Genomic DNA, 15325 nt, shown 5'->3' with positions numbered 1-15325 from the left:
AAATAATTATTTTCAAATCGTTTTTAAAATTTTTTTTTTGTTTAGGCTTAAAAAAGAAAATTTGATCAATTTTTTTAACAATATGTAATTCTTAAAAACAATATAATAGTAATTTTTATAAAATTCTAAAAAGAACCATAAAAGACTATTTTTTTAATGATTTTTTTTTTATTTTCTAAACCCCTTATAAATCATAAAGAAAGAGAATTGCATCGTTTTATACACATGTCACAATTTTTTTAAAAAAATATTAGCAAAGAAATAATTACTTTAAAATAGATTTTTACAATAATTTTCTTGTTTAGATTTTTTTTTAAAAAATGAAAATTTACTATCAAATATATTTAAAAATATATAATGTAAAATACTAAAATAGTAATTTTGTAACTTTCCTTTTCTAAAAATACTAAAATAGAACTTTAAAAAACTATTTTTGTAATGATAATTTTTCTTTTTCTTAATCTCTTTTAAATCCTAAAAAAATAATTGTATCATATTTTAATACATGTCACAATCTTAAAAAATTATTGACACATGTCGCAATCAAAAAATTAAAAACACTATCAAATATTTTTAACAATATATAATATAAAAATGGTAATTTTTTAAATTTTCTTTTTCTAAAACTAAATTATAAATTGACCTTTAAAATACTATTTTGTAATGAGAATTTTCCTTTTTCTTAATCTCTTTTAAATCCTTAGAAAAGAATTGTATCATATTTTTGTCACATGTAATAATAATCTTAAAAAAAAGTTTGACATATGTTACAATCATGTTAATTAGTAACTTTGAAAAACTAAGTTCTATATAATAAGATTTTATAATTTTTCCTTTTTCTAAAAATAATGAATCATAAATTGAATTTAAAAGATTATTTTTATAATGAGAATTTTCTTTTTTAATCTCTTTTAAATCTTTAAAAAAGAATTGTGTCATATTTTTGACGTATGTCATAATTTTTAAAAAAGTTTGACACATATCACAATTATATTAATTAGTAATTTTGAAGAACCAACTTTATATTATATAATAAGATTTGGTGAATTTTTTATACCTTTATTAAGTATCACCAATGCAACGGACCAGAATCGCATAAGACTAGCCCATTAATATTCTCAAGGCCCATTTAAATGTAACGAAATAGTCAAACACTTTCACGCTTCAATGTCGTCGTCGTCGTCTCCGTCTCCCCTCATTTCTGACTCCTCCGATACAGAAGATCTCGTTTAAGAAAAAAAAAAAAGTTTAATCTCAAATCTCCGAAACTCAGCTCGTGTTGATCGTCGCCTACAAAGGAAAGCCAAAATCGATCTAGGAGTCGAAGATGCCGGTTGCAGCTTCCGCCATCTACTTTCTCAATCTCCGCGGCGATGTACTCATCAACCGCACCTACCGAGACGACGTCGGGTGAGATCGCTTCCCTATTCTCTCTTAACCATGGATCTATCTTCACTTAGCTTGTGGAAATTCGAGCTCTCCTCTTCTTCTCTATTTTTTTGGAATTTTGGGTTTAATTAGGGGAAACATGGTGGACGCGTTTCGAACGCATATAATGCAAACGAAGGAGCTAGGGAACTGTCCGGTGCGTCAGATCGGTGGATGCTCCTTCGTCTATATGAGGATCAGCAATGTCTACATCGTCATTGTTGTTAGCAGCAATGCTAATGTTGCTTGTGGCTTCAAGTTCGTTGTTGAGGTAGTTTTCTTCTTGTTGAAAGATTGATATGATTAGTTAATGGAGCTGATGTTGATTCATTTACTACAGGCTGTTGCTTTGTTTAAATCTTACTTTGGTGGAGCTTTTGATGAAGACGCTATTAAGAATAACTTTGTCCTCATCTATGAATTGTTGGACGGTATGTTAGCATGTGATTCTTTCATAGTTTAACTGTTTTTCTTCTTTTACAAGTATTACTTGTTTAATTACTGTCTGGAATTGCAGAGATTATGGACTTTGGGTATCCACAGAATCTCTCCCCTGAAATTTTGAAACTTTATATTACTCAGGAGGGTGTGCGGTCACCGTTTTCATCAAAGGTAAAGGATTTAACTTTATGTTATTCCTTTGTTTTTTCATTGATATATTCATTTTTTTTTTGTTATGTAAAAATGGAAACAGCCGAAGGACAACAAGCCTGTTCCAAATGCAACGCTGCAAGTTACAGGTGCTGTTGGTTGGCGAAGAGAGGGTCTTTCTTATAAGAAGAATGAGGTCAGAGTTGTGTTTCTTTCTTTATGTGTGACTCGTTTCCTAGATTGTGCGGAAGTGTTGACATCATGCATTTTCACTACTGCAGGTGTTTCTGGATATTGTGGAAAGTGTAAACCTTCTTATGTCCTCTAAAGGTAAGTAACTCCCTTTCTTGAAAGTTTCTTTCTTCCTTGTTTTCTTTGTATAAATTGTTTTTTTTTATGGAAACTATTAGGCAATGTTCTTCGGTGTGATGTGACGGGGAAAGTTTTAATGAAATGTTTCCTTTCGGGAATGCCTGATTTGAAGTTGGGGTTGAATGATAAAATTGGTCTTGAGAAAGAATCTGAAATGAAATCTCGCCCAGCTAAGAGGTAGTAGCCTTTGTTTAAAACGGTGGACCACACACTAGCTACAGACTTTTCTTGTTTCTCACCTGGCTCACTCTTTGTTTTGTTTATAGTGGTAAAACTATTGAGCTGGATGATGTCACTTTTCACCAGTGTGTGAACCTGACAAGATTTAACTCCGAGAAGACCGTTAGCTTTGTACCACCGGATGGTGAATTTGAACTGATGAAGTAAGTTTTGAGAATTGTTCACTCACTGTTGTTGCATATTGTTCTGATACTTAAAAAGTTTACTGATTTTGATAATGTCTCTCTCTCAGGTACCGAATAACAGAGGGCGTGAATCTGCCTTTCCGTGTATTGCCAACAATTAAAGAACTTGGTCGCACACGAATGGAAGTAAATGTGAAGGTACATACATAACTTTCCTTCCTCAAAGATTAAAAAAAGCGGCTTGATTCTTGCGTTCTCACAGTCCACTGTTTTGTTTATTCAGGTCAAAAGTGTGTTTGGTGCTAAAATGTTTGCGCTTGGAGTCGTGGTTAAAATTCCAGTGCCAAAACAAACAGCAAAGACGAACTTCCAAGTGACAACTGGTCGTGCTAAGTACAACCCATCAATCGATTGCTTAGTTTGGAAGTGAGTTTTATTCCCTTTTAAAATTGTTCTATCTTTTATTACTCTGTTGCTTGGTATTATATCAATCATTTGCCTTCTCTCTTTAGGATAAGAAAATTTCCCGGACAAACAGAGTCCACACTAAGCGCAGAGATTGAGTTGATCTCAACAATGGGAGAAAAGAAATCTTGGACAAGGCCACCAATCCAAATGGAATTTCAAGTCAGTCTTCTTCTCTTGTTGCCCACTGTTGGATAGAACCAGATTTGTGTTAAGGTGATTGGTTAGTTAACCGTCTCAGCTTTGTTCTCTTTACAGGTGCCAATGTTCACAGCCTCTGGTTTGCGAGTTCGTTTCCTCAAGGTAACGCTTTGATTTATATGCTTTTGTAGACTAATAATGTGAAGTATTGGAATCTTTAACCCAATTTAACTTTTAATCCAGTTCAATTTTTTATGTTATTTTGGTTTGCTTCCTTTGCTTCACTATTACCCTGGGACTTGAATCGTTTATAGGTGTGGGAGAAGAGCGGTTACAACACGGTGGAGTGGGTTCGATACATAACAAAAGCTGGATCTTATGAGATCAGATGCTGAAGTTAAAGATCACACTTCAGGTTAAGTCACATCAAACTCCGAGGCTCATGGCTTCTAGCTTTTGTTCCTTGTTCAAACAAGAGTTAAATATCATTGAATTGGTTTTCTCTTCTCTTTTGTGGTTTTCTACGAATTATAGTTTAAATTAATTTGTAGTTTGCGTCATCGTATTTGTGAAAGAAATATTAATCGGGCTTATATGTTAAATAAATTGTATTTTCGTATGACATAGGAAATAACGCAATTAGTCTAATCTTCTGTTTAATTTCTTTGAGCAGAAGACTTGATCTTGTTTAAAATTGTATAAAACTATGAATAATGACATTTCTCTGTTAATAATTTTTCCAAAGCTCTTCACGCGGTATTATGAAAATTGTAAAACTATGTTTGAATAAATGATAAGTATAAAAGAGCATACATACTTCGAAAGCTCAAGTAACATACTCTTGAGAGCTTATGCCATAAAGTAAAAAAAAATACCAGAACAAAAATAAAGTAAAAAAATACCAGCACAAAAATATTTTTAGATTGATCTGTTTTTTGTTTCTCTCTTTGGTGATATCATCGAAGGCGGCCTCAGCACAACCTTACAAACTTTGCAACTCAGTGAGTAATTATCATGTACCTCTTCTAGTTCTAGTAATGTCAGTATGTGTTGTTCAAAAAAAAAAAAAAGTAATGTCAGTATGTTTGATCTATTCGTGTTTGTAAATGAATCAAAATTATATTATAGGATATGTATAAGTATAGTGACTTGTATACATAATTACATTACGTATCTATAAATACATCATCAATCAAATCGGATATTCGTTTCTTTTCTTTCAATATAGTACTAGATTTTGACCCGCGCTTTTGAAGCGCGGGATATTTTACGATGAAAAATTTCACTAATAATTTAACAAATATTTTGGTTATTTTTAAAGAGTGTGTATTTAAAATATTTTTGCATTTAAATCAATATTTTTAAATTCAACCCGATTGTGATTATACCGGTTAATCCGGAGATCTGACAATTCAATTTATGTTTTTAAAATATTCATATTAAAAAATCACTAAAACCCGAGACTAACCGATTGAACTGATGGATGACCGATATGTAATCTAATTGGATTTAAATTGTAATAGTTTCATAATTTGTAATCTTATAATCGAAATTTTAAAGTTCACTATTTTGCAATTTATGAAATTATGACGTTTCTACAAAATTTTAAAGAGAAAATGATAGATATAAAATAACTAAGATTAATTATTGTATTATTTGGAAACATTGATAGTAGTATAAAAAATATATTGTTTGGAAATATTGATAGTAGTATAAAGAAATAAGTATATTGTTTGGAAACATGGATAGTAGTATAAAGAAAGGAACATTAGTGACTTAATGTATGTTTAACTATAAAGTATAAATGTGTATTTAATTTAAAAACTTACAAAATAAATGTTAAGTCCAACAGAATGTTTCTGTTTTAATAAGATAGATGTCTAATAATAAGTAGATTAATATAGCATTAATTACATAAGGTCCAACTTTAAAATCCACCTAGAAGAAGTTGTAATGTTTCTGTTTTAATAAGATAGATTTGTATGCTTTGGTTTTACAGATATTATATTTTACTAGTAAATATATTTAGAATTTTTGAATCTAAATAACAAAATGATTTATATTTAACTAATAAAATGCCCAATCATAATTCCTACGTGTAGATGTAGCTTAAAGGTGAGCCGAAAAATAGATTTCTAGTTCAAAGGTACAATCCATGCTTTTAGAATGACACTATTTTATTTACCAAGCTTACAGATCGTCAGCATTTTGAACAGAATTGATAAAATATCGATTGAAAGCTTTCATATAGTAACCTGGGAAACTTCTAGCCATGCGTGTGACGCTTTCTATATAACGTACACACACAAAACAAAAAGATAATCAACAAAAACAATAGAAAACAAAAGGGCAAGTTGTGGTTTATTGCTTCAAAGAACCAGTGACTACTGTATCCATATTTACCATCCTAGTTGCTTTATGTTTTTAAACTTATATGCTAAGCCAAATCACCTAAGGAACTTATATACGATTTTAAGCACCATAAGTGAGCAGTTATATTATATCTCACAGGTTGATGATAAACCTACAAAAATGAAGTAAGATAAGGAAATTACTAACCTATATGTTTTGTACATTATTTTTGCTGTGTAAGCATATAACTCTGTTTAAATGCATGGGGGGGGGGGGGGGGGGGGGGAGTATTTGTGTTTGACTTGCATATAAGTTTGCTTTAATGGTAACCAACTAACCATATGTTTTCCCAAAAAATATGATAACCATATATACGCTTCAATAGTATTATCTTAGACTAGCTTGAATAACACAATCCTTACTAAGAAATTAACTAATCCAAAAATTTAGAGCATCAGCATCAGTATATACTCATTTAAAGTATCTCATAAATATAATATTAATATAGTATTGTTTTGTAAATTAAATAACATTATAAAATATCTAAACAAATTGAAAAAGCTTTTCAAGAAAGAAATCTCTCTCATATCTCTTTTGATTATTTTATTTTATTATAATAAATTGCGAGAGACTGCATGCATGCTGCTTTTAATCAACCTACAAAAGTTTGATACTAGATAATCAAATTAGAAAATAGTCAACTTTCGCTTGAACCAAAAAGCGTGCACATAGCTTATTTCTTTCCCGCAAACATAGATATTGACTTCATGATTGTATCAGTTATATACGTCGAATATGTTTATATAGAGAGACGCGCAAACTTTTATTTTGTAGCTTATGATAAAACCCTGAAGTTGCATATTTGATTGGCCGTATCACCAGAAAAATGAAGGGAAAATTATGTTTGATTGTTTCGCTCTTGATTCTCTCTTTGGCGACTTCGTCCTACGTCGTTTCAACTCAATCATACCAGTCCAGTAAGTATTATTGATATTATTTTCATTATCTTTCCTATGTATGTCAAATAAGAGGTTATTAGGTTACTACTAGTAGTAATGAAACTGCAAAAAGAGAGTAAATAGCTTGATAGTATATTTGTTAGTTTTACATGTATGCTATTACTAGTGTTATATATCAATTCATCTTTTCGTATTTAAAACTTTATAGAAGAAGAAAACATAGCAGAAATGATTCACATTCCAAAAATAAAGATGATCGAAGTCTTTCCGAGTAGATCGCCACCTGCTCGTCGATGGAGTCGGTGGCTCCCTCTTCCTCCACAAGCTGCAGGCCCAAGTGCAGTCTAAGACGTGATATATGTTTTTATATTGTAATTTGGTTTGGTATGAAACTTATACTCTCTATAATTCTGAAAGTTACATTTTTAGATTTTTTTTTCTACAAAGATCAATTTTGTAAATATTAAGAATATTTTGTATATTTCAAAAGACACTAATTAAGAATATTTAAATTGACTAAATATTACTGGTTAATATTATAAAGTATATAGTAATATAAAGAAAAATAAAATAAATTTAAAACAAAATATTTTGGACTTATTTTAACATACATAATTATTGGACTATACTTTAATAATATTAATAAAAATGGATGGACGTCATATCAATATCGTTTGACATGTTGAGAAATTGATGTAGTCTATAACCACTAATATTATAAAGTATATAGTAATATAAAGAAAAATAAAATAAATTTAAAACAAATATTTTGGACTTATTTTAACATACATAATTATTGGCTATAATTTAATAATATTAATAAAAATGGATGGACGTCGTATCAATATCGTTTGACATGTTGTGAAATTGATGTAGTCTATAACCACTAATATATATTTTCTTAGAGAAAAAGCTTGGTAAATATAATAAAAGATGATAGAATTGAGTGAAAAGTGTTATAAATGTGTGGAAATAATGTGGTATCTTTATTCTGCACATGAATTCTGTTTTTTCGATCAATATCACGAATCTTGTTTTTTAAAAGTTTTTCTGATTTTTGATTTTTTCTAGTAATTTGATAATATTTCTAAATTTTGGTCAATGTGAAAATTTCGTTAAAAAAAACCTATTTGGCTAAACTATAGATCCGAGTTTGTGTGTGTGGTGTTTTTCTTATTTCAGTTTCTTTAATTCATCACCAATCATAATATTTATTGCATTCATGTACAAAAAGTCTTAACTATGGATAAATTCAGAAATATATGAAATTTTCTGTTTCTAAAAACATTTTCATTTTAATATTTAGTTGATGTGAATCTTAATAATTTTGTAAATTCTTTCTTTCAAAATCGTATTATTCAGTAGTTGTACCGAGAGATTTTCAATTCATTAATACCAAGATTAAAAAAACTAGTGTAAACACATTAAATTCTTTGCAATGGAGTCAAAATAAAATAAAATATGAACGTATTAATTATCAAATGATTGTAAAACCGACACGTTATCATATTCAAATTAAAATCGATGTGAAACTGTCACGTGTCAAATATAATGTGAAAATATTAAATTAAAATGTTTTTCTTTTAATACATAGGAGATATTTTATTTAGAAAACATAAAAACTAAATATTTTAATTCTAAAATGATGGATCGGATTCGGGTCGGTTCCTTTCGGATCCATGTTCTTCCGGGTCTTGAACATTTGGACCCAACATGTACTTCTAAATTTTCACTCCGGGTCCGGATCGGTTCTTCTCGGGTCTAGGTCGGTTCGGGTCTATAATCAAAATACTTATAAATATCCATGATTTTTTGGGTCCATATCGGGTACGGGTCGGATTCGGGTATTTAAAATCTAAAAACACAAAATACACAAATTTCATCAAATTTAGTCAAAAATATGTCATGTATATCTAAAATCTTACAAAATAACTTTAAATGAATTATTTAAAAAATGAATTTTACATTTAAAACTTCATATCACTTGAAAATGTTAAAAATAATAACAAAGATTGTTAACAAAAATATATTTCAATTAAATCATAAAATAAAATATATAAAATAGAACATAACAAAGCATAATTTTGGATATTCATGTTTTTTAAGTTGGGTATGAGTCGGTTCTTGTCGGGTCGGATCTATTCGGATCGGTTCTTTTCGGGTTCGGGTCTATTCGGATCGATTTTTTTTGGATCTGGGTCTATTCGGATAGGAAAATTTTGGATCCAACAGGTACTTCTAAGTGTTTGGGATGATTCCGGTTCAAATATTTTTGGGTCGGTTCTGGATCGGGTCTTCGGGTCCAGATTAAAATGCCAAGGCTTAATGATATCTATTTCAGAACGAAAGAGTATAGATGAAAGACCATCATGTAAAAGTAAGCCGCCCAAAGTAGTGGCGGTTAGGCATATACATGTTTCATAAGTTGTTTTCATATATATTGTTGTAACGTTCTGCAGCTATAAAAATGTGCCACCACCTATAATAAAAGCCATATCATATCTATCGGCTTTCCCGATCAAATCCGTTGCAGTTCTAAGTATCATTTCAGATTAGCTCTAGTAAAGAGATCCTTATTAAAAAATTAATAAATTCAAGAACTTAGAGCATCAATAAGATAACCACTCAACGTATTTAACAAATATAATATTACTATGGTTTATATTTTGCGATTAAAATTTAAAATAAAAATTAATTAATAGAAATAACGTAAACGATGATATGCTGGTCATCAATTTTCGGTCTCGTTTTATTATTTTATTTTATTGTAGTAATCATGAAAAATTGTATGCTGGTCTTAGAGTATCTCCATCATCATTTTATATTTTTCTTTAAAATGGTATGTAATGAACAGAAAATAAAAAGTTATTTTACAAATAGAACAATATTTTTATCTTTTGTTCATTATTCTATTTTCACACTGTTTTGTAATAAAATATAGAGTGAGAATGAAGATGTCTTTAACTAGCTTACAATTTTTGTTATATGGAGTAAGTAAATGACAAAATAGTCAACTTCCGCTCGAAGCAAAAGAGCGTGTAAAAAGTCTAATGTCCTCGTCAGAAACATAGATATTGACTTTTATGATTGTCAGTAATATACGTCGAATATGTTTACATATAGAGAAGTCTTCTGACGCGCAAACTTTAATTTAATAGCTTATGATAAAACCCTGAAGTTGTGCGTTTGACTGAATGTTTCACCAGAAAAATGAAGGGCAAGTTCTGTTTGATTGTTTCGCTTTTGATTCTCTCTTTGGCGGTTTCATCATCCGTCGTTTTAACTCAATCATACCAGTCTAGTAAGTATTATTGATCATTTTCATTATCTTTCTTATGTATGCCAACTGAGTAGTTATAAGGTTAATATGATCATATTTTCTACTTGTAATTGTACTGCTAGTGTTATACATCAATTCATATTTTTCTTTGAACAAATACCAATTCATCTTTTCATATTTGAAAATTCATCTTTTCATATTTGAAAATGTATAGAAGAAGAAAACATAGTAGAAACGATTCACATTCGAAAGATAATGAAGATCGGAGCACCTCGGAGTAAATCGCCACGGGATCGTCAATGGGGAGGGAGGGAGCCACCTCAAGCCCCAGGTCCAATTGCAGTCTAATGCGTCATATATGTTTTTATATTTTAATTTGGTATGAAATTATATATAGTTTTAAGTTAAGAAAAATAAGAAGACAATTAATGGCCGGCTTAATATTTAGTCTTGCATCTCAAGTTCTCTTTCCTAACCGGCTAACCTCATCAAATCCCCTAAATTGAGTGAGTTTACTGATTTTATTTACTAACCGATTCTGGTTTTTTCCATACGGATATTAAAAGAACGTAATGTGGCCATTGAATAATTTTCTGTAACTAAAATGAATTTAGTAATTAATGTTTCGAGTGTTACACTGAAATTCCAAAAATTATTCAATGGCCACATTACGTTCTTTTAATCAACTCGTAGATCCGCTCTTTTGTGTTAAAAGAAAACAGACTAGAAGCTGTTGGATATTTTACGTCTCCTAGGAGCATATTTATAAGATAATTTGTCTTAGAACTTTTAAATATATACATAACAAGATGGATAACGTACTTTAGGCATCAATGTACACCTTTTGAAGGCAAGAACAACGGGAGAATGATCACGATAAACCTGCACCACTAGCTGCCTTAGTGGGATGTGGTGATCCATCGAATTGGCAAACGAGCTTCAGCCATGTCCGAAATAATCCTCCATGTGGAAGCAATTTTTTCTCTTCCATCCTTTATTCGTTCATTTCTTTTAACAAAAATTATTATAAAGTAAGAGTCTATCATAACTATATACTATCATTTTTTTTTGCTTGAGCTTAACTTATAGTTAGAGACATCAGCCAAAAACAAAAACGCGTCGACATCACAGCAAATGCTGGCTATAGTTAGGTGGATTTTGTATGGACATGACAGGAAAAGCTGCTCAAAAGGTTATGATCAGTCCCACCAATACAGACTTCTATGTAAATAGAAGCTGAAGTTTCTAATACTTGCAATAACCAATCTGAAAAGGCTTGGATATGCTAATATAAAGGCCACTAGTGCTGTGAGGAAAACTATATGAACTTTCAATAATATAATTTAAATCTATATAAAAATATATTAACTATAAAACGAAAATGTCAAAAGATCTCTAAAAAATGTTTCAAATCTTTTGAACGAAAACTATTTTAAATTCTCTTTTTTCATTATTAATTTTTATTGCTAATAGAGATGTCTTGACTTTTTGTGGAAGATTAATGAATGTTCTCACATATGGAAACATGTCTATTACAATATATTTGCATAATATAATCAAAACTCCAGAATGTCGTATTTTTTCTTACAAAAAGCTAGGCTTGAAGCTAATGTTTGGCTAATGAACTGGTCAAACAAGCTAATATTAAATAAAAAGTATGTAATCAAATGGATCATATAAATTTTAATAGTAATTAATAACTAAAATAGGATCCGCATTGAAAATGCGGGTTATCTTTTTTCTACAAATTTAGAAATTTTATTTTAATTCAAAATAAGTTATATTTTTTACAAAATCGAAAAATCAATTATTTAAGTTTTTCAAATTGGCAAGACATATTTATTTATATCTACTTTAAATTTTAATTATGTTGAATACAAATTCACAGTTTTAATAAGTGGAAACTAAAATTTAAAATTGTATACTTTTAAAATCTGTTTGTTTTGATATATAAATGAGTTATAATCTTCTTTAAATTGAGAAAATATAAAATGATGAATAAGAATCTACACAATTACATTTTAGTTTAAAACTTAATTTTTTGATTGGCTAACTTATATTATTAGTGTTATTAATTTGATAGAACCATCATCATAACTTTTTGATAGTCCAAAAATCTATCGATAAAAAAAATTAATTTAATGGAGTAGATAAATTTGTAGTGATTATTAAAAATTCTCAATTCTATTGTTATTGATTAGTGGATTCTAAAATTCTTACTAAAATTTAGTGTTGTTGATTTGATAATTGTTTAATGACTTATGAAATAAATTGTTATTCAATTTTTTAGTTTTTAATGATTCTAAGATTCTATCAAATTTAGTGTTATTGAAAATTGATTTCTACACATTTTACTCATAAAACAAAACTTCAAAATCTTGCATATTTTTTCTAGATTCTTAAAATCTTAAAATTATAATATTTTGTAAACTTTTTAAATATAAAAAAAAAACTCTTTAGAAGTGTTTATAAATTCAACAAAACTCTTGAATTTAACAAATTTTACATAAAATTATATCCCCACTAACCCCATATATGTACCGTCAAGTTTTTTTTTGTTAAACACCACATATTAGATATTAAACTATACCGTCAAAATTTATAACACATACTTACATTATTCATAACTTTATAAAAATATTAAATTCTTGTGCCAAGAAAATAAATAAATATTAATATTAAATTTAAATTGGAAAGGATAACCACAAATATTCGTTGTTGTTATAAGGATGACAATAAAATCAAACTAAGACCAGATAGAATATTTTATCGCATGATTTAAGTAAAATATCCAATCAAAAGTGCAGATTAACGTCTCTAGGACCCTTAATAATATCTATAAAGTATTAAACTAAAAACAAACTCTAATAAATTCTCCCGAAAACCCTATATCAAACAAAAATTCTTTGATTTTTTCCTATTAAACTACAAGTTCCGCCCACAACTTCGTCCTCTCTCTCGGACTCTCTAGCCTCTAGGTGTGTGACAGAGATAGAGTTGTTAGCTTGGTCACACGCTTTACCTTTAAAGCTTTACTATTTTCTCGATTCGATTTTCTAGGAATTATCAAAATAGAAAAAAGATAAAAACTAGGTCTACGAAAATTAGGCCGAAAGAAACAATCAAACTGTCTTTGATAGTTGATTTTCTCTCTCTTTCTAATGGATTCAAGAGATATCCCACAACCTCAGCCCCAACAGTTTCAGCCAGCGCCACTGGCAATGTTAAGGTCTCCTTACCCTAACTCTATCACTGGTGCAATGATTGAACCTAACTCAACATCCCAACCGATCCATCATCGTCTAACTTTTGGCGCTCTCACACCACATCGGACGTTTCAGCAGCAACAACAGATGGATCAGAAAACGCATGAGTCACTTGGATACGTCGAAGAAGTATCAACGCCTTCTTCTCAACCGATGCGATCTGGGATAGACCCGAACCAGAATGAGCAACAACAAGTGAAGAGGAAGAGAGGAAGGCCAAGGAAGTACGCTCCTGATGGTACCATTGCATTAGGTTTGGCTCCGACTTCTCCTCTTCTGGACGGAGATAGCGGCAGAGTAAATACAAAATCAGCTGATCCACCTGCTAAACGAGCAAGAGGAAGACCTCCGGGCTCCATCAAGAAACAATTTGGTGCTTTAGGTGAAATAGAAACTCGTGACCCTTTTGGACATGTTTGTTTGTGGGTTACATGCAATATATTTGACTGTTTTGTTTTGTGTGTGTGAACAGGAACATCAGGAGGTATGTTTACTGCTCATGTCATTGAAGTGAAAGAAGGAGAGGTAAACCTTTATTGTTTTGTTTTAGTAATCTTAAAATGTGATTATCTTTAAATGCTTCTAAGATTTTTTAATTATTATAAAAGTTTGGAGGAAGTATTTATTTTCACAAAGTATTATTTTGAGTAACTTAGATGGAAATGATTTACTAGTTTTTTTTTCGTTTTTTTGGCTAAATCAGGATATATTATCAAAGGTGGTGGCTTTTACGAATCAAGGGCCAATAACAATTACTGTTCTCTCTGCAACTGGGGCAGTTTCTACAGCGACAATTTGTTATCCTAGTGGAATTAATAATTATAAGGTCTTTTTTTTTAAACTATGTTCTTTCACTACAGTAGTAGCGTAACGCTAATATTTGTTTTCTAGTGTTGAGATTTGTACATGTGTTTAATTATGCAGGGACGGTTCGAGATCGTTGCACTCTCAGGCCACTTCTCCAATTATGAGGTAAATGGTTCTATCAACAGAACTGGTAGTTTGACTGTGGCTTTGGTTTGTCCCAGTGGCCAGATTTTAGGTGGCACAGTTGGTCAGTTAGTAGCTGCAACACCAGTGCAGGTAACAAAACATGAACTTTTTCATTATTGGGTTTGTTGGAGTCAAATTTTTCATTTGACTCGTAATGTGGTTCCTTAATTAGGTCACAGTGGGAAGCTTTGTTGATGAAGCAAAGAAAGTGAAACAGAGTACCGGTAACAATGCTCAGGGACAGAATCCTGAACCGGCTTCAGCACCAGCTAATATGTTGAACTTTGGATCGAACTCTCAAGGACCATCAAGCGAGTCATCTGAAGAGAACGAAAGCGGTTCTCCTTCAATAATGCAGCAACATGACAACAACAATAGTGGGATTTTTGGAAACTCAATGGCTCAACAACAGCAACTGCGTCAGATGCAAATGTATAATCTTTGGCCTAGTAGTGGTCAATAAACAGAATTTGCCGCAAATTTGTTTTTGGTTTTGATCTTTGTTTTTGTTCCTTTGAGAATGTTAAGCTTCAAGCTTGAAGCTTTTTTTTTTTTTGGAGGTTTTAGAAATATAGGGAGATCTTAAGATTAGGGTTCTTTCAGGTTTTTTTTCTCCTTACTCATTGTAGTGGTGATTATTTAGTTTCTCGGTCAATTTTCCGTGACTCTTTTTATTTAATTTTTGCCTTGATGGTCAATAAAAATTTCTCTTTTTCTTGTTTATTATTTAGGAATTTAAAGAAAACTTGTTCGTGACGTTACGGTTAATGTATATGCTATTATTTGTGTTAGTTAATTAAACATTTGAGTAAAATGTATAAAAATGGTTAAGAAAATTTCCCTTGATTGATAAATACATTACCTGAAGTGAGAGTAGTATTCTTCATTCCATTCCTATATTTATATAATATTATTGCTAAAACTATTCCAACCATTTTGGGGCCTTAGCCTTATAAATTATTGCAATAATATTATACTCACAATTTCTACAAGAAATTCAAGGCTAAGGCCCCAAAAATCAAATAATTGCCAAACTTTGAAAACTTGACATACAGATTGAATATAGGTTATCTAGTAATCTTACAAAAAAGAAACAGCACTGAATAAAAATTA

At 30.4% G+C, this 15325-nt stretch overlaps 4 protein-coding genes across 4 annotated transcripts; all 4 read left to right on the top strand.

Moving 5' to 3' along the window:
* Positions 1 to 1178: 1178 nt before the first annotated feature.
* LOC108823581 (AP-2 complex subunit mu) lies at positions 1179 to 3984 on the top strand. Its single transcript, XM_018596819.2, has 13 exons — positions 1179 to 1410; positions 1522 to 1699; positions 1769 to 1859; positions 1946 to 2040; positions 2123 to 2215; positions 2301 to 2349; positions 2430 to 2568; positions 2658 to 2774; positions 2864 to 2954; positions 3040 to 3182; positions 3269 to 3383; positions 3480 to 3524; positions 3677 to 3984. Exons 1-13 carry the CDS (start codon positions 1328 to 1330, stop codon positions 3755 to 3757), a joined length of 1320 nt encoding a protein of 439 aa, XP_018452321.1. The 5' UTR covers positions 1179 to 1327; the 3' UTR covers positions 3758 to 3984.
* A 2468-nt stretch (positions 3985 to 6452) lies between these two features.
* Positions 6453 to 7088, top strand: LOC130499891 (uncharacterized). Its single transcript, XM_056994368.1, has 2 exons — positions 6453 to 6691; positions 6882 to 7088. The coding sequence occupies exons 1-2, from the start codon at positions 6601 to 6603 to the stop codon at positions 7019 to 7021; spliced, it is 231 nt and encodes a 76-aa protein (XP_056850348.1). The 5' UTR covers positions 6453 to 6600; the 3' UTR covers positions 7022 to 7088.
* A 2733-nt stretch (positions 7089 to 9821) lies between these two features.
* LOC108826819 (uncharacterized) lies at positions 9822 to 10414 on the top strand. Its single transcript, XM_018600168.2, has 2 exons — positions 9822 to 9974; positions 10168 to 10414. Exons 1-2 carry the CDS (start codon positions 9884 to 9886, stop codon positions 10299 to 10301), a joined length of 225 nt encoding a protein of 74 aa, XP_018455670.1. The 5' UTR covers positions 9822 to 9883; the 3' UTR covers positions 10302 to 10414.
* Positions 10415 to 12816: 2402 nt separating this feature from the next.
* On the top strand, positions 12817 to 14886 carry LOC108826243 (AT-hook motif nuclear-localized protein 8). The gene is made up of 5 exons (XM_018599630.2): positions 12817 to 13601; positions 13692 to 13744; positions 13923 to 14045; positions 14144 to 14302; positions 14385 to 14886. Exons 1-5 carry the CDS (start codon positions 13115 to 13117, stop codon positions 14673 to 14675), a joined length of 1113 nt encoding a protein of 370 aa, XP_018455132.1. The 5' UTR covers positions 12817 to 13114; the 3' UTR covers positions 14676 to 14886.
* The last annotated feature ends 439 nt before the right edge of the window (positions 14887 to 15325 follow it).

This window comes from Raphanus sativus, chromosome 9 (assembly GCF_000801105.2).
Source record: "Raphanus sativus cultivar WK10039 chromosome 9, ASM80110v3, whole genome shotgun sequence".
Taxonomy (NCBI): Eukaryota; Viridiplantae; Streptophyta; class Magnoliopsida; order Brassicales; family Brassicaceae; genus Raphanus; species Raphanus sativus.
Note: the sequence above shows the minus strand (reverse complement) of the source record. Positions and strands in the feature narration are given on the sequence as shown.

What these genes read in the sequence shown, in the direction of transcription:
- LOC108823581 (XM_018596819.2), top strand. Translation starts at nt 1,328, where the DNA reads ATGCCGGTTGCAGCTTCCGCCATCTACTTTCTCAATCTCCGCGGCGAT. An exon ending in ACCTACCGAGACGACGTCGG is followed by an intron (nt 1,411 to 1,521) that starts GTGAGATCGCTT and finishes GGGTTTAATTAG; the next exon opens with GGGAAACATGGTGGACGCGT. An exon ending in GGTGAATTTGAACTGATGAA is followed by an intron (nt 2,775 to 2,863) that starts GTAAGTTTTGAG and finishes TCTCTCTCTCAG; the next exon opens with GTACCGAATAACAGAGGGCG.
- LOC130499891 (XM_056994368.1), top strand. Translation starts at nt 6,601, where the DNA reads ATGAAGGGAAAATTATGTTTGATTGTTTCGCTCTTGATTCTCTCTTTG. An exon ending in AACTCAATCATACCAGTCCA is followed by an intron (nt 6,692 to 6,881) that starts GTAAGTATTATT and finishes AAAACTTTATAG; the next exon opens with AAGAAGAAAACATAGCAGAA.
- LOC108826819 (XM_018600168.2), top strand. Translation starts at nt 9,884, where the DNA reads ATGAAGGGCAAGTTCTGTTTGATTGTTTCGCTTTTGATTCTCTCTTTG. An exon ending in AACTCAATCATACCAGTCTA is followed by an intron (nt 9,975 to 10,167) that starts GTAAGTATTATT and finishes GAAAATGTATAG; the next exon opens with AAGAAGAAAACATAGTAGAA.
- LOC108826243 (XM_018599630.2), top strand. Translation starts at nt 13,115, where the DNA reads ATGGATTCAAGAGATATCCCACAACCTCAGCCCCAACAGTTTCAGCCA. An exon ending in GAAACAATTTGGTGCTTTAG is followed by an intron (nt 13,602 to 13,691) that starts GTGAAATAGAAA and finishes GTGTGTGAACAG; the next exon opens with GAACATCAGGAGGTATGTTT. An exon ending in TAGCTGCAACACCAGTGCAG is followed by an intron (nt 14,303 to 14,384) that starts GTAACAAAACAT and finishes TTCCTTAATTAG; the next exon opens with GTCACAGTGGGAAGCTTTGT.